The 23193-nt window shown below is 47.1% G+C and overlaps 1 protein-coding gene across 1 annotated transcript in view; it reads right to left on the bottom strand.

The window, feature by feature from the left end:
- Positions 1 to 2311: 2311 nt before the first annotated feature.
- Positions 2312 to 23193, bottom strand: part of LOC109894611 (EARP-interacting protein homolog) — a 43121-nt gene continuing 22239 nt past the window's right edge. The window contains exons 5-9 of the mRNA XM_031829084.1: positions 21290 to 21389; positions 18202 to 18338; positions 6584 to 6751; positions 3171 to 3338; positions 2312 to 2650 (exon numbers count right to left, since the gene is read on the bottom strand). Coding sequence (XP_031684944.1) covers positions 2476 to 2650; positions 3171 to 3338; positions 6584 to 6751; positions 18202 to 18338; positions 21290 to 21389 — 748 coding nt within the window. The 3' untranslated portion in view covers positions 2312 to 2475. The remainder of the gene's footprint in view (positions 2651 to 3170; positions 3339 to 6583; positions 6752 to 18201; positions 18339 to 21289; positions 21390 to 23193) is intronic.

Below are 23193 nucleotides of genomic sequence, written 5' to 3'. Positions count from 1 at the left end.
GAGAAGGAAAGATTGGGAGAGGGTTTGGGCAGAGAGTGGTGATCTAGGAACCATGATGCCATGTGTCGACCTCCAGTCATTCCCCAGGGTTAAGCTGCCATTGAGGCATGCAGGGATCCCCCACAGGCATCTCTGATAAGACTACAGATGGGCTCACAGTCAAAGAGAAAAGCCTTCAGAAGATCCCCTTATAAAAGCTTAGTAAAGTAACTGTTCACCAATAATAATGAACAAAATTCAGTTTACATTCATAGCATTTAATTGACAATGTTCAGAAAGGACATATAGCAGTTTTTCTATATTTTCTGTCCAAACATACATAGTCATCTGCATCATTAAAGGGGAATGGAATGTGTAGCCTTATCAGTTCATAGAATGGGAGGGTGAGAAAGAGAGAGACGGAGAGAGAGAGAGACGGAGAGCGAGAGAGGAATAGCAAGAGGGAATGCGAGAGCATGTAGGTGCAGGGTCTGGTGAGTGTGGCTCTCCTGATGGCCCTCGAACACAGTTGGTTCCCCCTCCCTTCCCATCCCTCTCTCCCCATCCCTCGCCCTCTATTCCTCTCTCCCATCCCTCCCCATTCTTCGCCCTCTATCACTCTCTCCCCATCCCTTGCCCTCTTTCCCTCTCTCCACATCCCTCCCCCTCTATTCCTCTCTCCCCATTCTTCGCCCTCTCTCCCCATCCCTCCCCCTCTCTCCACATCCCTCCCCCTCTATTCCTCTCTCCCCATTCTTCGCCCTCTCTCCACACCCCTCCCCCTCTATTCCTCTCCTCATCCCTCCCCATTCTTCGCCCTCTATCCCTTTCTCCCATCCCTCCCCCTCTACTCCTCTCTCCCCATTCTTCGCCCTCTATTCCTCTCACCATTCTTCGCCCTCTCTCCTCATCCCTCCCCCATCCCTCACCCTCTATTCCTCTCCCCATCCTTAGCCCTCTTTCCCTCTCTCCACACCCCTTCCCCCTCTCCCTCACCCTCTATTCCTCTTTCCCATCCCTCCCCATTCTTCGCCCTCTATCACTCTCTCCCCATCCTTTGCCCTCTTTCCCTCTCTCCACATCCCTCCCCTTCTATTCCTCTCTCCCATCTCTCCCCCTCTATTCCTCTCTCCCATGCCCATCCCTCGCCCTCTATTCCTCTCTCCCATCCCTCGCCCTCTATTCCTCACTCCCATCCCTCCCCCTCTATTCCTCACTCCCATCCCTCCCCCTCTATTCCTCTCTCCTATCCCTCGCCCTCTATTCCGCTCTCCCATCCCTCCCCCTCTATTCCTCTCTCCCCTTCTATTCCTCTCTCCCATCCCTCACCATTCTTCGCCCTCTCTCCCCATCCCTCCCCCATCCCTCACCCTCTATTCCTCTCCCCATCCCTCCCCATTCTTAGCCCTCTTTCCCTCTCTCCACACCCCTTCCCCCTCTCCCTCACCCTCTATTCCTCTCTCCCATCCCTCCCCATTCTTCGCCCTCTATCACTCTCTCCCCATCCTTTGCCCTCTTTCCCTCTCTCCACATCCCTCCCCTTCTATTCCTCTCTCCCATGCCCATCCCTCGCCCTCTATTCCTCACTCCCATCCCTCCCCCTCTATTCCTCTCTCCCATCCCTCGCCCTCTATTCCGCTCTCCCATCCCTCCCCCTCTATTCCTCTCTCCCATCCCTCCCCATTCTTCGCCCTCTATCACTCTCCCCCCATCCCTTGCCCTCTTTCCCTCTCTCCACATCCCTCCCCCTCTATTCCTCTCTCCCATCCCTCGCCCTCTATTCCGCTCTCCCATCCCTCCCCCTCTATTCCTCTCTCCCATCCCTCCCCCTCTATTCCTCTCTCCCATCCCTCCCCCTCTATTCCTCTCTCCCCCTCTATTCCTCTCTCCCATCCCTCACCATTCTTCACCCTCTATCACTCTCCACACCCCTCCCCCTCTCTCCCCATCCATCGCCCTCTATCCCTCTCTCCCATCCCTCGCCCTCTATTCCGCTCTCCCATCCCTCCCCCTCTATTCCTCTCTCCCATCCCTCCCCATTCTTCGCCCTCTATCACTCTCTCCCCATCCCTTGCCCTCTTTCCCTCTCTCCACATCCCTCCCCCTCTATTCCTCTCTCCCATCCCTCCCCATTCTTCGCCCTCTATCACTCTCTCCCCATCCCTTGCCCTCTTTCCCTCTCTCCACATCCCTCCCCCTCTATTCCTCTCTCCCATCCCTCGCCCTCTATTCCGCTCTCCCATCCCTCCCCCTCTATTCCTCTCTCCCATCCTTCCCCCTCTATTCCTCTCTCCCATCCCTCCCCCTCTATTCCTCTCTCCCCCTCTATTCCTCTCTCCCATCCCTCACCATTCTTCACCCTCTATCACTCTCTCCACACCCCTCCCCCTCTCTCCCCATCCATCGCCCTCTATCCCTCTCTCGTGATTCCTACTTCTCCCTCCCCCCCAAACCTTGCCCTCTATCCCTCTTTTCTCAGTCCAGTGTGAGGTCTGTCTAGAGCAGGATATGGTATTTGAGTGCGCGGGGGACCCTGTTGATGACCAGTCTGCCATCGTAGCTGAGTGAGGCAAAGAGCCATGGGTCTGCCGAGGACCACTCCACCGCGTATACACTGTCCTCATGCTCCTCATAGGTAGAGATGATACTGTCCTGCAGGGGCTCCTTAGTTCTAGAACACACACATGGGTGAGGTGAGTTGAATAGGGCGAGTTAAGGACAAGGCTGCCTACCACACATAAACAAAGGTCTAGTTATATTACTCAGTCTCTGTTCAAGGTCTGGTTGTGATTATACCAGGGACAGTACTCCTCCACACAGCTGACCCTGGCTTCCTATACACATAATAGGCTAGTTACTGTATCCTTTAAAAAATATCTATCTATCTATATCTATATATATTATTACAATGTGTAGTGGTAGAGAGTCGGCACAGAAACGGAACAAAATAGGGCATGGCAAAGAATAGCAGAGGTTGATGAAGACCAGAGTACAGGGCTGAATCAAATGTATTAAAAATATGATTACTAATAACTGGACGACTGTTGCACTGACCATGAGATGATGGATACAGTGATGACTGTAGACAGTTAAGGCTGAGGTTGGTCCAATATGGCTCAAAGGGGGGCCAGTTCTGGACAGATATGACTGAGTGGACGTATGTCGTAAAGGTTTTGTCTTAGGGTCCATACTTCTCGTCCTGGTGGTTGTCTTCTCCATCGCTGAGGTCATCGTCATCCACCAGGTGACCGAAGGGCTCGGAGGAGATGGACACCATGTTGGACAGAATCACCCTGCTGTCGCTGCTGCCGGTCAGCACCAGCTGGTCATGAGAGTGGTTGAAGCGCACGCTCCACACCCTGGGCACACACACAGGGAATCAGTGAATGGGTGTTTTTAATACATCCAATTTTAGTATCTATACATCTCCTTTTCTCCACTATCCGTCTCTCCCTCGGAGTGCAGGTTGACGTTTATTGTCATGAGTCTTATCCTGGAGGTAGAACTGAGCAATTTCTGCTAGATGGGCCAGCTGAAAAGTCCAAATTGGCAATATCGTAAAAATGTATGAAAACAAAATTAGCTTTTTGGTCTTAATTTAAGGTTAGTCAAATCAGATTTTATGACTTTGTGGCTGTGCCAGCTAGTGACCACTCAGCATAGCTGCTTCTAGAGCAAAAGTCATGACAATAAATACCAACCTGCCCTCTGGCTCTTCAGTACATTTGTATGTGGTAATTGAGATGGATATGGGCTTTGTTTCTCTGCTGTTTAGTTTGTACTGCCGTAAGGTGTTGTGTAATGATGGTTAGTCAGTCTCTCTCATCCTAGGGCAGAGCTCAGTGGTGGATCCTAGCTCCTTATCGAGTGTGATTGAAGAATAACTGGCCTGTTGACAGAAAAGCTGCCTCAGCGCACTCTTTCCTCTTCCCTTCTCATTTGTTTTTGTCCCTAATAGCAGAGCCCTGACGCCCTCGAAGCACTGTTCAGAAAACACTGGTAGGCTGGAACCTACTCTCTATCAGAATAGACATCTACACTGTTAAGGATGCATTTGGCCCATCTATCTGTCTTTCAGAGATAGCATCCTGTGTGTGTGTGTGTGTATGTGTGTGTTTTTATCATGCAGTGATTGGTGTGCTGCTCTAGCTGCAGCAACGGCATGGCTCTCAGACAGTCATTATCTGAGAGCGTGTCTCTACAGACATAGTACACACACCCCTGAATACTGCAGGGCACTGTGACTGTGTTCAACTAGCTACTTACATAGCCCTGAGCACTGCAGCTCATCACAGAATAGCTACAGTAAGCACCTATAACACCTGAACACAGTGCCGGTCCTTGCCATTCTGCTGCACTAGGCGAGACCAAAAAATGCTACCCCCCGCAAAAGTGGAACAGTCCCATTAAGTAAAATGACGTTGAAAACGTATGATGTATTTTCCAGACGTTGAAGTGTGGTTCAATTTAGGTTCTGAATGAAAGATGAAAATACGTATTTTCCGTACGTAATATCCAGGATGTTGAAAAATCATATTTTTTGGACGTTGAAATCAGGTTTATTTTCTGTTCTGAATGAAAGTAGAAAATACTTGTTTTCCGGATGTTGAAAATATGTATTTTTCCAGATGTTGAAAATATATATTTTCCCTGATGTTACTGAATGAAATTTGAAAGTACGTTTATAGACGTATATGTTTTGTTTGGGCCAAATCAAGGCTGGTCCCGACCGCACTAAATCGGAACCAAACATCGAAGTCCATGATTGGTTCAAATATGGGCCAGACAGGACCACAAATGAATGTCTGTGGAAATCAAGGCCGGTCTGGACCGCACTAAATCTGAACCAAACATCGAAGTCCATGATTGGTTCAGATTTTGTCTGGACCGGACCAAAAATCAAAGATTGTGGATGTGGAAATCAAGGCCAGTTTGGACTGCACCAATAAATGTGTCCGAAAGGCATCGGTGTCGGTCTGTGCTTATAGAGGAGTAGCCTACAGTATTGCCTGGAATTGAATTTTCTGAATGTCCATCTATGTGGTAAGCCTACCATTTGTAAAACACCGGACTGGACCAAAAAAAGACATCCAAAAGACATTGGCTCGTGCTTACTGGGGCGTAGCCTACTATGTCGGCTGCAATGTGACTGATCAATTTGCCTATTTAAACTCAGAGCCTATTTGCAAAGTGTTTACACAGCAGGAAACGCAGACGTATTTCATTTTTCGCTATGATCAGCTTTTCAAAAGTTGACAGATACAAACTTAAAACCACTGATGGGGTGAAACTCCTGGACAACAGTTGTGATTGTCCGTTTTACTTTGACCTGTGCTGTTTTTAGGATATGTTGTTTTTTAACATGACAGCGCATTTTTTATTTGATTGGGTGCCATTTAGTTTAGGCTACTTGATGGGAGAAACCTGCATGATGTAAAAAGTGTCCGTCTCATTACATTGTCATACATTTTATCTCCAGCCTGTAGGCTTCAGAAAATGCCACACTCTTTCTACAATATCCTATACAGTATATACAGTATATGTTACATGATTTATGTTAGATGTTTTATTTGACGGCATGTTGGTGGAGCGCCGCAGCGATGCATCTCTCCAACAGCACTCTGGAGAGGCGCGCTGGGAATGGACAAGCTAAATATTTTGTGTCCCTAACTTAAACAAAGTGTGCACTGCTTATCACAGGGCAGCATCAGCGCTCACCTAAAAAGCACATGTGCCACTAGTTGAGAGAAATTGTCATTGTTTTTAGGCAGAATTACGAGAGGTTTTATGTATCGTTGTTGGAGGTGAGTCTTGGTTTGTTTAGCTCAGAAAATGCCACCCTTGTCAATCTGCCGCCATAGGAGGCTGCTTAATCCTGCCTAATGAGCGGCCCGGCCATGCCTGAACATGGCAGTGCAATGTACTTAACCTCTGATGGACAAGTTCTTTACATGAATGCATGTTTGTAGCAGCAGCAAACCTATTGTCATAACTAGACATACAGTACATTTTGACAGGCCCGGGCCAGTATATACAGTAGGGTAAGCACACATACATGAGTGGGATAGGACTGTTCAGTGTCCTTTGTTAGCAAATTGATGCTTATTGGTAGGAATGATGTTCATCTTCTGTTGGTTGTACAAAGAGTGGGTTTGAGGCTACAAGTACTATGCCACAAAGATGGGAAGAATGTGGATGTATCTGCTGTGTGTGTGTGTGCTTGTGTCGTGTGCTTGTGTCCTGTGCATGTGCTTGTGTCCTGTGCTTGTGTCCTGTGCGTGTGCTTGTGTCCTGTGCATGTGCTTGTGTCCTGTGCTTGTGTCCTGTGTGTGTGCTTGTGTCCTGTGCGTGTGCTTGTGTCCTGTGCGTGTGCTTGTGTCCTGTGCGTGTGCTTGTGTCCTGTGCGTGTGCTTGTGTCCTGTGCGTGTGCTTGTGTCCTGTGCGTGTGCTTGTGTCCTGTGCGTGTGCTTGTGTTCTGTGCGTGTGCTTGTGTCCTGTGCGTGTGTCCTGTGCATGTGCTTGTGTCCTGTGTGTGTGCTTGTGTCCTGTGCGTGTGCTTGTGTCCTGTGCGTGTGTGTGTCTACAGCGCAGCACAGGTGCCCACCAGTGGGAGTGCTCTTCCAGGGTCTTAACTGGCTCGTTGATGTTTCTCACGTCCCAGAATTTGACCTTGCAGTCGTCCCCACAGCTGGCCAGGTAGTACTGTTTGTTAGGATTGAAGTCCAGGTCTCGAACCAGCTGCCCGTGAGCATTCTCGATGCAGTAGATCTGACTGGGGACAAGAGAGAGAGGGGGAATAATAGAGAAAGAGAGAGAAATGAGAGAGAGAGAAAGGAGAAAACACCAGAACAACCCTCCCTGATGACATCTATCAGAGATAGAAGCCTGTAGTGGTGATGTACACTAGGTGAAGGCCAGACTGGATTTCCCGCCCTATAAAAGCCTGACTTGTTATAAAGCCAGGAGTCATAATCACACACGGCCTTGACTTCCTACTCCTCGCTCTGCTGGGGAGAGGTAAGTGTTGAGGCACCAAAAAAGGAATGAAAGACCAGAGAAGAAGAGGAAATACTTTTCTGCTTCAGATGCTGTTTGTTGTAATCCTTCTCTCGTCTCAACTGGACAGGAACATACACCTTTCCTCTCATCTTCTCTTCTGTCCTCCCCTTCCCCCTCTCCCCATTCCTCCCTACCTATCCCCCTCCATTCCTCCTCTCATCTTTCCTCCATCTCCCGCTGTGATGACTGAAGAGGAACCAGGGCGGCCTATGGAAAAGTATTGCCCACCGTGCTCCTTGCTCTCCTCCACCAAACACCATGTACCCTGCCACCTGCTGATCTCATTAAAAAGGGAGGTAAAATACAATGACCTGATGGCTTCAATGAGGTCAGGATGACAGTCTATATGCCTCTATGACTATATGGTTTGGGACATCACAGAGCGACCAGACACTGGCATCAGCTCCCTCCCTCTCACCCCAAAAATATCAACAGCGTTTCATCTTGTGGCTTTTAAAATGACTTGAGATTATATTTTGATGTATAGCATTTCACACCGATTCGGTGTTCTGGGGTGTGTGTGGTGTCACTCTGCTGTCATATGCACAATCTACCCCCGATTGACTGACTCCTCTGTAACCGGTGTGACCTCTGGCCATAGTGTGACAGTGTGTGTGTGTCGTAAACTCTGTCCTCCATGGAAAAGGACGCACAGGGGAAATGGAGCAGGAAATTGGGTTAGTTTCGGTGCTTCCAGAATGCTTCCGAGCATCCTGCTCCCCTCCCTCCACCTAGCAAATATAAAATGGGAATCCTGAGCAAAGCCTGGCTGGAACCCTCCTGACAAAGTATTGGGGATTATAGAACTTCCTAGCTTAAGCCTCCGGACACAGTGAAACTAAATCTACTCGTTCTCCCTTACGGCTGTGAGGGCCAAAACAAGCTATTACACACAGGAACATGTGCACACACACACTGCCCCTTCTAACCTCAGTCTGGGTGATACATCGCTATGCTGAGGGGATGGACTGGATATCACACTCATCACAGGTCTCCGTTTCTATGACAACTGCAGTTTCATCGTTTATCAAAATTAAAGCCTAGCTTTGAGAGGAGTTGGGAAGGAAGGAGGGAGGGAGAGACTGTCCATGCACAAAAGTAAGGGATCATTACATCAAAATTGTGGGTTGATTGATGGATATGTTTATGGCCAATAATAAAGCAATTCCTGATGCTTAAAAGTCTCAGAGCAACAAAGTGTTCCTAGTGTTACAGCCATGCCAATAAACTCCCACAAGTATACAGTTGAAGTCAGAAGTTGACAAACACTTAGGTTGGAGTCATTAACACTTGTTTTTCAACCACTCCACAAATGTCTTGCTAACAAACTATAGTTTTGGCAAGACGGTTAAGAAATCTACTTTGTGGATGACACAAGTAATTTTTCCAACAATTGTTGACAGACAGATTATTTCACTTATAAATTACTGTATCACAATTCCAGTGGGTCAGAAGTTTACATACATTAAGTTGACTGTGCCTTTTAACAGATTGGAAAATTCCAGAAAATGTCATGGCTTTAGAAGCTTCTGATAGGCTAATTGACATCATTTGAGTCAATTGGAGATGTACCTGTGGATGTATTTCAAGGTCTACCTTCAAACTCAGTGCCTCTTTGCTTGACAGCATAAGAAAATCAAAAGAAATCAGCCAAGACCTCCACAAGTCTGGTTCATCCTTGAGAGCAATTTCCATAAGCCTGAAGGTACCACACGTTCATCTGTACAAACAATAGTATGCAAGTATAAACACCATGGGACCACGTAGCCGTCACACCGCTCAGGAAAGAGACGCGTTCTGTCTCCTAGAAATGAATGTACTTTGGTCCGAAAAGTGCAAATCAAACCCAGAACAACAGCAACGGACCTTGTGAAGATGCCGGAGGAAACAGGTACAAAATAATCTATATCCACAGTAAAACGAGTCCTATATCGACATAACCTGAAAGGCAGCTCAGCAAGGAAGAAGCCACTGCTCCAAAACCACCATAAAAAAGCCAGACTACGGTTTGCAACTGCACATGGGGACAAAGATTGTACTTTTTGGAAAAATGTCCTCTGGTCTGATGAAACCAAAATATAACTGTTTGGCCATAATGACCATCGTTATGTTCGGAGGAAAAAGGGGGAGGCTTGCAAGCCAAAGAATACCATCCCAACCTTGAAGCACGGGAGTGGCAGCATCATGTTATGGGGGTGCTTTGCTGCAGGAGGGACTGGTGCACTTCACAAAATAGATGGCTTCATGAGGAGGAAAATTATGTGGATATATTGAAGCAACATCTCAAGACTTCAGTCAGGAAGTTAAAGCTTGGTTGCAAATGGGTCTTCCAAATGGACAATGACCCCAAGCATACTTCCAAAGTTGGCAAAATGGCTTAAGGACAACAAAGTCAAGGTATTGGAGTGGCCATCACAAAGCCCTGACCTCAATCTTATAGAAAATGTGCGTGAAGAACTGAAAAAGCGTGTGCGAACAAGGAGGCCTACAAACCTGACTCAGTTACACCAGCTCTGTCAGGAGGAATGGGCCAAAATTCACCCAACTTATTGTGGAAAGCCTGTGGAAGGCTAACCGAAACGTTTGACCCAAGTTAACAATTTAAAGGCAATTCTACCAAATACTAATTGGGTGCATGTAAACTTCTGACTCACTGGGAATGTGATGAAAGAAATAAAAGCTGAAATAAATCATTCTCTCTACTATTATTCTGACATTTCACATTCTTAAAATAAAGTGGTGATTCTAACTGACCTAAATCAGGGAATTTTTAACTGGATTAAATGTCAGGAGTTGTGAAAAACTGAGTTTAAATGTATTTGGCTAAGGTGTATGTAAACCTCCGACTTCAACTGTACATCTGACATTTCTAAATAAACCCATAATCTATTTAATGGAGAGGTATAATGTTTCCCACACATCCAAGCATGTCGGAAGTTGTCCAGTAACAGTAATGTTGTGACCGGTCTGCCATCCTGGGGACAGAAGATGAGAAGGTCATGGATGATTGATGTGACAGACAAAGTTCGGGAGGTTAACGTCAAATAAACAAAACACATGTCGCTCGCAGTAGACAACTTTGATAAACTGTTAGTATCAAACTGCTGAGGGCTGAAGAAAATCCACTTTTTCTATCCCATCCTTCTACATAACCAAAACATAGCAAATCATTCTGGTTTAGAAGTGAGCAGCACCAGTGGGCTCTAGTGACTGTAGTTCTCTGTCTGGGTGAGATGGCTGTCCTATTCTATCCTGTTCCCCATTGTTGTCGGATGCCAGTGTGACTGTTTGAGTCCCTGCAGTGAGTCTCTCGACCCAGAGTGTGATGGAGCAAATAGAACTAGCATCAATCACACAGCTCTGCTGTCTACTCCATCTCTTCCCGAACACGCCTGGATACATGGGGATAAAACACCTTATTGAAAACACATCCGCTTTACAGATCAAGTAGAGGTTAGTGTGGTTGGTAAGTAAGTAATTCACAACAATGTTAAATTGAAATGTAAAACATAGCCTACTATACTAAACATAGCATACTATGCTATTCACACCAGGGTTTTCATTATCCGGTAATTGCTGGCTTTTGCCCCTAAAAAGCAAAAAAGGAGATAAATTAAAATAGTTGCTAACCAAATTGACCAGGAGAAAAACAATGGTAGCTATCAGCACATCACCCACCACTTTACAACGTGAACCATAGGCAGTATGCATTTTGACAACATTTTTAATAGTTTAAAACCTGAATGTTTGACTTCATATTATGAGGCGTGTCTTACCTTGCTTATAAAACCAACCATAGAAAAGTGGAGGCAATTCTTTTATAAAGAATTCACAGGCAACGCTTGAGTTTCAAGTTTGGAGAAGCAGACAAAATCATCCTACCATCTGCATGTCAGTTAGGATTGTGCATTTTCATGGAACAGTTTCATTTCAATAATAACGTTTCCGTTTCTCAAAATCATTGTCACGTGGTTAAATCATACAAATTTTTATAAAAACGATACAAATATACAAGTTTAAATTAAACTAATGCGAAAGCATCAGCCTCTGCCATATGGACACATTGCTTGATAAACAGTGATCATTGGCGGCTAAATAGCCTAAATGAGCGCATAGTGAAGTGCAATATTGTATCAAATAAAAAAAACTGGATCCTTCCAGAAGTCTCTTGGGAACTTGCAACATTGTATAAACTAGCCTATTCCGGGCCCAGAGTTTCCCACTGAGCTGGCACTGACAGCTGTTTCTGCGCAAGAGAAAGAAATGTATTTTATGACGTTCCATTGGATATATGGGATCATCAGATTATGATATTTTGCACTTTCACACCGAGGCTTGGTGATTATCGAGGGAGAGATTGTTGGCAAGATAATTCAAATAGGCCAACAGTGAGGAACTATTAGGCTATAATTCGCAATATGTAAAACAAAAACAGACATTGTTGACTTACTGTGTGAGGTGAAGAAAAAATAACTGAGAAGCTAAGTATATTAGTGGAGGACCTGGTGAATAAGACAATCAGATAGCAAACATCCCCAAATGGGCACTTTCCTAGATTAGCGTGCAGCAGGCCAGGTAGGCAACTACTATACGTGCTCAAGTGTGCATGCTCCCTCAACATTAACATGACAGAGAAACCAGACCGATGCTCATTGCCAGTGGCGGTTCAAGCTTGCATGGCTCACTGGGCGAACACACCCGTCCCCTTCTTCTTGTCTCAACTAGAGGTTGGCCGATTAATTAGAGCCGATTTCAGGTTTTCATAACAATCGGTAATCGGCATTTTGGGACGCCGATTACATTGCACTCCATGAGGAGACTGCGTGGCAGGCTGACCACCTGTTACTCGAGTGCAGCAAGGAGCCAAGGTAAGTTGCTCGCTAGCATTAAACTTATCTTATAAAAACAATCAATCTTAACATAATCACTAGTTAACTACACATGGTTGATGATATTAACAAGCTTGTCCTGCGTTGCAAATAATCAATGCGGTGCCTGTTAATTTATCATCAAATCACAGCCTACTTCACCAAACGGGTGATGATTTAACAAGCGCATTCGCGAAAAAAGCATTGTCGTTGCACCAATGTACCGAACCATAAACATCAATGCCTTTCTTAAAATCAATACACAAGTATATTTTTTTAAACCTGCATATTTAGTTAAAATAAATGCATGTTAGCAGGCAATATTAACTAGGGAAATTGTGTCATTTCTCTTGTGTTCTGTGAAAGCAGAGTCAGGGTATATGCAGCAGTTTGGGCCGCCTGGTTGTGCAATGTAACAGCAATATTTAGGACTTATGGATGCCACCCGTTCGATAAAATGTCATATTTCACTGAAAGAATAAACGTTTTGTTTTCGAAATGATAGTTTCCGGATTTTACCATATTAATGACCTAAGGCTCATATTTCCGTGTGTTTATTATATTACAATTAAGTCAATGATTTGATATAGCAGTCTGACAGAGGTGGTAGGCAGCAGCAGGCTCAAAAGCATTCATTCAAACAGCACTTTCCTGCGTTTGCCAGCAATGCTTGAAGCACAGCGCTGTTTATGACTTCAAGCCTTTCAACTCCCGAGATTAGGCTGGCAATACTATAGTGCCTATAAGAACATCCAATAGTCAAAGGTATATGAAATACAAATGGTATAGAGAGAAATAGTACTATAATTCCAAAAATAACTACAACCTAAAACGTATTAACTGGGAATATTCGTGTTAAAAGGAACCACCATATTTCACGTTCTCATGTTCTGAGCAAGGAACTTAAACGTTAGCTTTTTTACAAGGCACATACTGCACTTTTACTTTCTTCTCCAACACTGTTTTTGCATTATTTAAACCAAATTGAACATGTTTCATTATTTATTTGAGACTAAATACATTTTTATTTATATATTATATTAAGTTAAAATAAAAGTGTTCATTCAGTATTTTTGTAATTGTCATTATTACAAATATATATATATATATATTTTTTAATAGGTCGATTAATCGATATCGGCTTTTTTTTGGTCCTCCAATAATCGGTATCGGCGTTGAAAAATCATAAGTAGTCGACCTGTAATCTAAACATCTTAAAATTATACTGAAGACACATTATCGTCACACATTTTTTAGATGCTTTCACTGACAGCCTCATCTCAATAATCAGCTTGACCTTTTGCTGCCTATGAAATACTTCCTCATATGCCATTTCTCTCCTGTTGTATTGGTTATCATACCTTCTTTTGTTGTCCAGGGATTTTACACTCTCATGTAGGGGTCATAAAAATAAATACAAAAACACATTATATGTCACAACATGTCTAAATATGTCATGACATTGTTATGACCATATTATAACAGGTTATGACAAGTTATGTCAGCTGTTATGACATATTAGGACATGGTTATGACCGTGTCATAACGTGTTATGATGCTGGGCATCAAGTAAAGTGTTACCCACAGTACTGTGTGCTACTGTACAGTACAGAGAAACTAGAGAGGCCAGCTTGACTGCAGCACTGCATTGTGTTTCTGTATGCATCCTGCGGTGCATGTTGCGGAGGCCTGACAGTTGTCACACAGCTGACGGTGTGTGTTTCTGTATGCATCCTGCGGGTGCATGTTGCGGAGGCCTGACAGTTGTCACACAGCTGACGGTGTGTGTTTCTGTATGCATCCTGCGGTGCATGTTGTGGAGGCCTGACAGTTGTCACACAGCTGACGGTGTGTGTTTCTGTATGCATCCTGCGGTGCATGTTGTGGAGGCCTGACAGTTGTCACACAGCTGACAGTGTGTGTTTCTGTATGCATCCTGCGGTGCATGTTGCGGAGGCCTGACAGTTGTCACACAGCTGACGGTGTGTGTTTCTGTATGCATCCTGCGGGTGCATGTTGCGGAGGCCTGACAGTTGTCACACAGCTGACGGTGTGTGTTTCTGTATGCATCCTGCGGGTGCATGTTGCGGAGGCCTGACAGTTGTCACACAGCTGACGGTGTGTGTTTCTGTATGCATCCTGCGGGTGCATGTTGCGGAGGCCTGACAGTTGTCACACAGCTGACGGTGTGTGTTTCTGTATGCATCCTGCGGTGCATGTTGCGGAGGCCTGACAGTTGTCACACAGCTGAAGTGTGTGTGCTGCCCTCTCACTGCGGAATGTGGGTGCAAACAGGGTTTGGGATTGATGTACTGAGAGAACATCCCCTATGACAGCCCCAGCCAGCAATAGAGCAGGACACACACTCACGCACACTCGCGCTCACACAAACACACACTCACGCACGCTCACACAAACACACACTCACGCACACTCACACAAACACACACTCACACAAACACACACTCACGCACGCTCACGCACACTCACACAAACATACACTCACACAAACACACACTCACAAACGCCCTCACACACAAAAGCCCTCGCAAGCGCTCGCTCACAACACACGCACCCGCTCACACACACACGATCGCTCACACACACGCTCACATGCGCTCAGACACACAGGCTCATCCGCCCACACACAGGCGCCCACACACAGGCTCATCCGCCCACACACAGGCACCCACACACAGGCTCATCAGCCCACACACAGGCGCACACGCACAGGCGCGCACGCACAGGCGCGCACACACAGGCGCACACACACAGGCGCACACACACAGGCGCACACACATGGACGGTGTGTACTAAGTCTAAGTTTCCTGTGTCTTTAAGCCTGCTGGAGAGAGCAGTAGACAGCGTTCTCCTTCAGTGTCCCTGAATGGGGCCAAGAGGGGCAGGCCGGTTTGCGCTGGCACAGAGTGTGACGAGCCAGAGCAGACACACACCAAAGAGGATGTCTGAGGAGCCACTGGACCGTGCTCACAGGCTGCCATCACACAGCTGCTGCACCAACTGCACACATGCAGTCACACACACGCTGTCACACAAAAGCAGGCACACAAACACAATTAGCTCTCTCACACACAAACACACTCAGTTTTTACTCTCACACACACACACACTCAGCTCTCACTCAGTTCTCACACACACAGCTCTCTCACACACATTTCTCTCACACACACACACACTCAGCTATCACTCACACACACACACTCAGCTATCACTCACACACACAGCTCTTTCACACACAAACACACTCAGCTCTCACTCACACACACACACACACAGCTCTCACTCACACACACTAAGCTCTCACTCACACACACAGCTCTCACTCACACACACAGCTCTCACTCACACACACACACTCAGCACTCCCACACACAGCTCTCTCACACACACACTCAGCTCACACACACACACACACACGCACACACACACTCAGCTCTCACGCACACACACACTCAGCTCTCACGCACCAGCACACACTCAGCTCTCACGCACCAGCACACACTCAGCTCTCACGCACCAGCACACACTCAGCTCCCACGCACACGCACACACTCAGCTCCCACGCACACACTCAGCTCCCACGCACGCACGCACTCAGCTCCCACGCACGCACGCACGCACTCAGCTCCCACGCACGCACGCACTCAGCTCCCACGCACGCACGCACTCAGCTCCCACGCACGCACGCACTCAGCTCCCACGCATGCACGCACTCAGCTCCCACGCACGCACGCACTCAGCTCAAACACACACGCACGCACTCAGCTCAAACAAACACGCACGCACTCAGCTCAAACAAACACGCACGCACTCAGCTCAAACAAACACGCACGCACTCAGCTCAAACACACACGCCCGCACTCAGCTCACACACACACGCCCGCACTCAGCTCACACACACACGCACTCAGCTCACACACACACGCCCGCACTCAGCTCACACACACACGCACTCAGCTCACACACACACGCACTCAGCTCACACACACGCACGCACTCAGCTCACACACACACGCACGCACTCAGCTCACACACACACGCACTCAGCTCACACACACACACACGCACTCAGCTCACACACACACACGCACTCAGCTCACACACACACACGCACTCAGCTCACACACACACACGCACTCAGCTCACACACACACACACACACTCAGCTCACACACACACGCACGCACTCAGCTCACAAACACACACGCACTCAGCTCACACACACGGACGCACTCAGCTCACACACACACATTCACACACTCAGCTCACACACACACACACACACACGCACGCACGCAGCTCACACACACACGCACTCAGCTCACACACACACATTCAGCTCACACACACACATTCAGCTCACACACACACACACACTCAGCTCTCACACACACACACACACACACACTCAGCTCTCTCACACACACAGCTCTCTCACACACACACTCAGCTCTCTCACACACACAGCTCTCACACACACACACACAGCTCTCTCACACACACACACAGCTCTCTCACACACACACACACACAGCTCTCTCACACACACACAGCTCTCTCACACACACAAACACTCAGCTCTCTCTCACACACACACACACACACACACAGCTCCTACACACACACACACACACACAGCTCTCTCACACACACTCAGCTCTCTCTCTCACACACACACACTCAGCACTCTCATTCACACACACTCAGCTCTCTCTCACACACACACTCAGCTCTCTCACACACACTCACACACAGCTCCCCCCCACACACACACACACAGCTCTCTCACACACACACACAGAGCTCTCACACACACACTCAGCTCTCACACACACTCCTCTCTCACACACACACACACACAGCTCTCTCTCACACACACACACACACCTCTCTCACACAGCTCTCTCACACACCCAGCTCTCTCACACACACACACACACACACACACACACACACACACACACACACACACACACACACACACACACACACACACACACACACACACACACACACACACACACACACACACACACACACTCAGCTCTCTCACACACACACACTCAGCTCTCTCACACACACACACTCAGCTCTCTCACACACACACACTCAGCTCTCTCACACACACACACACACACACTCAGCTCTCACACACACACACTCAGATCTCACACACACATACACTCAGCTCTCACACACACACACACACACTCAGCTCTCTCTCACACACACTCAGCTCTCTCACACACACACACAGCTCTCTCTCTCACACACACACACAGCTCCCACACATACTCACAGCTCTCACACACACACACACAGCTCTCTCACACACACACACTCAGCTCTCTCACACACACACACACACACTCAGCTCTCTCACACACACACACACTCAGCTCTCTCACACACACACAACACACACACTCAGCTCTCTCACACACACACACACTCAGCTCTCTCACACACACACACACTCAGCTCTCTCACACACACACACACTCAGCTCTCTCACACACACACACACTCAGCTCTCTCACACACACACACACACAGCTCTCTCACACACACTCAGCTCTCTCACACACACACACACACTCAGCTCTCTCTCACACACACACACACACACACACACACTCAGCTCTCTCTCACACACACACAGCTCTCTCACACACACAGCTCTCACACACACACAGCTCTCACACACACCACACTCTCCTGTAGTTTTCTAATATTTATTCTAATATACTCTCTCACCCTCATTCTTGCTCTTCCTCTCCACTCCTCCTCTCTCTCAATTTCTCTCCAGCGCTTTGGTGTTACCGGAGCAATTGATAGAAAGGTGATTATTATTCCTCTAGCAGAGCCCACATACACACACAACTTGACCTCCCTCCCTCTCTCACCATCTCTCTGTAATGATACTGAGTGTACAGTGGGGGTATAGCAGATAATGTATGGATATGAATGTGGCTTTAAGGTCAATGTTGGTAGTGGGTGGATAGGTGGAATCGGTGTGGGGGTGATAACCTATCCACTCATCCAGATGAGGTATTCTGTTACTTATCTTTGGTCTGTCCAGTATGGTAGGAGCATCACATTGAGCCTTAGTGTAACCACCAAATAAGGACCACATTTAATACTAGAACTCATTGTTTTCTAATACTAATGACTAAAAGTATAGTTATTATACTACATAGTTCAGTACTACAGGACTATAAATAAGTTGTTGTTTAGAACATAATGGCTGAATACAGTTAGTATGTACCAATACCTCATGGTACGGAGGTCCCAGCCTCTGATGGCTGTGTCGTTGGCTGTGGCCAGCTGGGTACAGTTGTGATGTGGACTCCACTTCCCAGCCGTGAACTTAAGTTGACCTTTACCCTCTAAGGTGGCACTGCTAGAGATCTGGAAGGGAAGGGGTTAACGATTACTACACCTGAACACAAATGTCAATCATGGGGTATGGAGAGGTAAGAGTTAATGTATTGATGGATCTGTATAGACATGCCTTCCCTAGTGTACTGTATAGCTAACCTCACCCTCCTTCACACAGCAGTCAATGACGGGTTCAATGACGGGTTCAATGACTCTTCAAAGACCATGTTTCCATTGTGAATATCTATATACTGTTACTCATGGATCACCAGTTTGACCATGATGGACCCTCTGAGTCTGTACTGACTCAACCTGCTATCTTTATACCTACAGTAGATAATAATAACACAGGGGGTCTCTCTCTCTCTCTCTCTCTCTCTCTCTCTCTCTCTCTCTCTCTCTCTCTCTCTCTCTCTCTCTCTCTCTCTCTCTCTCTCTCTCTCTCTCTCTCTCTCTCTCTCTCTCTCTCTCTCTCTCTCTCTCTCTCTCTCTCTCTCTCTCTCTCTCTCTCTCTCTCTCTCTCTCTCTCTCTCTCTCTCTCTCTCTCTCTCTCTCTCTCTCTCTCTCTCTCATATAGAGGGAAGAGAAGGGCGGATATAGGAGAGGGGGAGAAGGTAGGGGAACGAAAATGGGGAGGGAAGGAGATGAAAGGAACGGGGGTGGATTGAGTGAGAAAGAGAGGAGAAGAGGTGAAGAGAGGGGTCGAGAGAGACAGCGAGATCCATACACTCAAATCTTCTTATAAATGTGATTATTGCCTAGCTCCCAGCTATGTTAGAGCTAACCATATTAGCAGCACTAACGAGACAGCATAGAAAAAAACTGAAGGACGCCTACCTTTAGCAAGCGGCGTCAGATAAAACATTAATATATGCCAAATAGTCACACATTTATGGAGTGTGAACTGACTGTGTCGGAGCGTGTGTGTACAGTTGCAATGGATAAGGTGTGTGGGTGTGCCGTGAGCCGGAGATGTTCTCACTCAATTCCAGCAGTGTCTCTAATTGAGAGTGCCCGCACACGCACACACAATTAATCCACCCTGGACCCATGAGACAGACAAATCCATGGTGCAGCTGGACAGACAGACAGGCCTGTGATGAACACATCAGCCTGAGAGCCTCTGATAGAGGGAAGGGATGTGGGAAAGGAGGGAGGGATGGAGGAGAGGGGAGTGGCTGAGAGGGATAGAGTGGAGAAGATTAGCATTCTCAACAGCACTGGAGGAATCTGTCTTGGCTGTCAGGCTCCTCCCTTCATGTTTAATGGCTACCATGTCCAGGGCAAGCTGTGTCACTTGATAGCTCCGCTGCTCTGCAGCACAGTCTGACGTCAGTATCACTGCACAGGGGGACACTGTGCCTTCCACTAAGACTCCTCAGCACACACAGAGTAGGAGAGAGCGTGTGCGTGTCTGACTGCAATCTCTTGACGAGTGATTCTTCACAGGTTTGCATTATGACAGACGGACACACACACACACACACACACAGAGAGAAACGTCAAGTCCTGTGTTGTGTCCTGTTGGGCCTGTAACCTGGCTGGCCTATGCAGATCTCTCTACTAATTACGTGAGCCCATTATTCATGAAGCACCTCCCCACTGCATCCAGGCAGCTATCTGCTAATGGAACATTAACTGACCAGCCTACACAGTACAGTGAGTACACACACTTCATGTCTACTATAGAACTATGGATGTTTTCATAACAGAGGCAGTGGAGTGGAGAATCAGAACAGTAAATAGCAATGCGGAGACCTCACTTCATGAGTAGTGGGGATGGTACTTCACTGTCAGAGGAGAGAGTTTCTACTAAACAGTATGACCACCAACTAGTCCTGAGTAGACCAACTGTGTGACAACAAATAGTACTTTGGACATGTACCTTTTAATAGGTATAGTTCAAAATAAAACTAGCTTGCATGGGGGTTGGGACAGGGCAGTGGGGAAAACAGTACATATTTTTACACAAGAAGCACTTAAAAGGTCAACTCAGCGAGGTGGTGTTGCAACGAGCAGCACCGCAGACACTGAGATGGGCGCGATGCAAGAGTTTGCTCTTACACAGTCAAAACAGAGTGCTGTATCCGTGCATGTGCACGGGTGCGCTTCACGCTACTACATCCTGGTAGCTACGGGACCCAAACAGCAGAGAAGTTTACCCTTGCCCAAATACATGGTGTGTTTCAGTAAGGAAGAACACCTAGCGGAGCCACTGCAGCTAGCCCAAATACATGGTGTGTTTCAGTAAGGAAGAACACCTAGCGGAGCCACTGCAGCTAGCCCAGATACATGGTGTGTTTCAGTAAGGAAGAACACCTAGCGGAGCCACTGCAGCTAGCCCAAATACATGGTGTGTTTCAGTAAGGAAGGACACCTAGCGGAGCCACTGCAGCTAGCCCAAATACATGGTGTGTTTCAGTAAGGAAGAACACCTAGAGGAGCCACTGCAGCTAGCCCAAATACATGGTGTGTTTCATTAAGGAAGAACACCTAGCGGAGCCACTGCAGCTAGCCCAAATACATGGTGTGTTTCAGTAAGGAAGAACACCTAGCGGAGCCACTGCAGCTAGCCCAAATACATGGTGTGTTACAGTAAGGAAGAACACCTAGCGGAGCAACTGCAGCTAGCCCAAATACATGGTGTGTTACAGTAAGGAAGAACACCTAGCGGAGCCACTGCAGCTAGCCCAGATACATGGTGTGTTACAGTAAGGAAGAACACCTAGCGGAGCCACTGCAGCTAGCCCAGATACATGGTGTGTTACAGTAAGGAAGAACACCTAGCGGAGCCACTGAAGCTAGCCCAGATACATGGTGTGTTTCAGTAAGGAATCAGGTGATCTTGGTGAGGGGAGCAGAGCACACCCCTGGACAGTTCTGTTGTAGGAGAGAAAGATAAGACCAGTCTGATACAGTGGTTATCAAATAATGAGCACAAGGTATGGGCAGATGTATGGCGGTGTGAGTGTGTGTCTCACCGTGGCCTGGGTAGAGCTCTCCGTCAGGTCCCAGAGCAGAGCGTGGTTATCAGCCAGAGAGATCACATGCTTCCCATCTCCCATGGGCTCCCACAGGACACTGCAGCAGAGAGAGACAGAGCGAGCGGGGGGGGGGGGGGGGGGGGGGTTAGTTCACAGGACACACATGCATGAATACACACTTCAGTGAGAGAAAACACAAACACTTATATACAACCACAGTATGATGCGCACACAAGCACTCTCTCTCTCTCTCTCTCGCACGCACGCACTCTCTCTCTCTCTCTCTCTCTCTCACACACACACACACACACACACAAAAGACTTGGCCTGCAAGGGCTGCAACTACTGTAACCAAAGTTTATGACCATGATATGACAAGTTTGTAGTCAAATGACCACGATGCAGTATTTACTGCATGCATGAATACACACTTCAGTGAGAGAAAACACAAACACTTATATACAACCACAGTATGATGCGCACACAAGCACTCTCTCTCTCTCTCTCACACACACACACACACACACACACAAAAGACTTGGCCTGCAAGGGCTGCAACTACTGTAACCAAAGTTTATGACCATGATATGACAAGTTTGTAGTCAAATGACCACGATGCAGTATTTACTGCATACGACACACACACACACCCAGTAGATAAGAGCCCCTTCATGTACCTGCTATAGACCTGCTATAGACTGATTAGTCCTTAGTTCTAGTGGTGATAAATGAGACTGGTCCAACCCCTCTGAGTCATTCATCAGGGCAGAGCAACACAACATAAAGCCTCCACTGTGCTGTGTGTGTGGGAGGGAAAAAGGGATGGAAGAGGAGGAGGGAGGGACAAAGTTAGTCTTTCTCAGGATTTCATCCAACTCTGTAACTTGCTTCCATCTCTTGTGAGAGGATAGGGGGAAGAGAGGGGCAGAGGGAAAAGGAGAGAGCGAAGAGTAGAAGAGTTTATGGAGGTTGTAAATTCATGGATGAGGGGGACAGTTTTTACTGCCCTACCAAGGTGTTAGAAGTCACAGGCCTAGGACACAAATAGGCAGGCAGGCAGGCAGACAGGCAGGCAGACAGACAGGCAGGCGGGCAGACAGGCAGGCAGGCAGGCAGGCAGGCAGGCAGGCAGACAGACAGACACACACCAGCCAAGGAGCTTTCTGTCCCTCTCCTTCTCTCTCATTCATTTATTCTATAAAAACAGCTCCAATCTGAAGTCAAGTTATTCACCACACACAGATTTATGAAAGCAGCCCCCCAATTATATCAATTAGCCTAAATCATAAAAGAGAAAGAAAGGAGAGAGAATAGAGAGAGAGAAAAAGAAGAAAGGGTACGTCAGAAATCAGCTAAATGTAATTGAAGAATTCATAGAATCTAACCACTTCTGGGGTAATTGGAAAACTATAAACAAACATCAACAACATGAAGAGTTATCTATCCAAAACAGAGATGTATGGATACACCACTTCTCCAATCCTTTTGGTTCTATAACAAAGAACAAACAGCAAAAACATTTACATGCTCAAATATACATCTTAGAATCAACTATTAAAAGACCCAGAACCCACTGGATTCTGCAATTACATAGAATGAACTACAGGACAAAATACAAAAATGATAAAATATACAGACAGGGGCCTCTAGAGTGGCACAGTGGTCTAAGGCACTGCATCGCAGTTGCTAGCTGTGCCACTAGAGATCCTGGTTCAAAGGCTCCAGGCTCTGTCGCATCCGGCTGTGACCAGGAGACCCATGGGGTGGCGCACAATTGGCCCAGCGTCTTCCGGGTTAGGGGAGGCTTTGGCCGGCAGGGTTTTTCTTGTCCCATCGCACAGTACCAATTCCTGTGGCGGGCCGAGCGCATGCACGTCCACATGGTCACTAAGTGTACGGTG

This window comes from Oncorhynchus kisutch, linkage group LG7, assembly GCF_002021735.2.
Source record: "Oncorhynchus kisutch isolate 150728-3 linkage group LG7, Okis_V2, whole genome shotgun sequence".
Classification (NCBI taxonomy): domain Eukaryota; kingdom Metazoa; phylum Chordata; class Actinopteri; order Salmoniformes; family Salmonidae; genus Oncorhynchus; species Oncorhynchus kisutch.
Note: the sequence above shows the minus strand (reverse complement) of the source record. Positions and strands in the feature narration are given on the sequence as shown.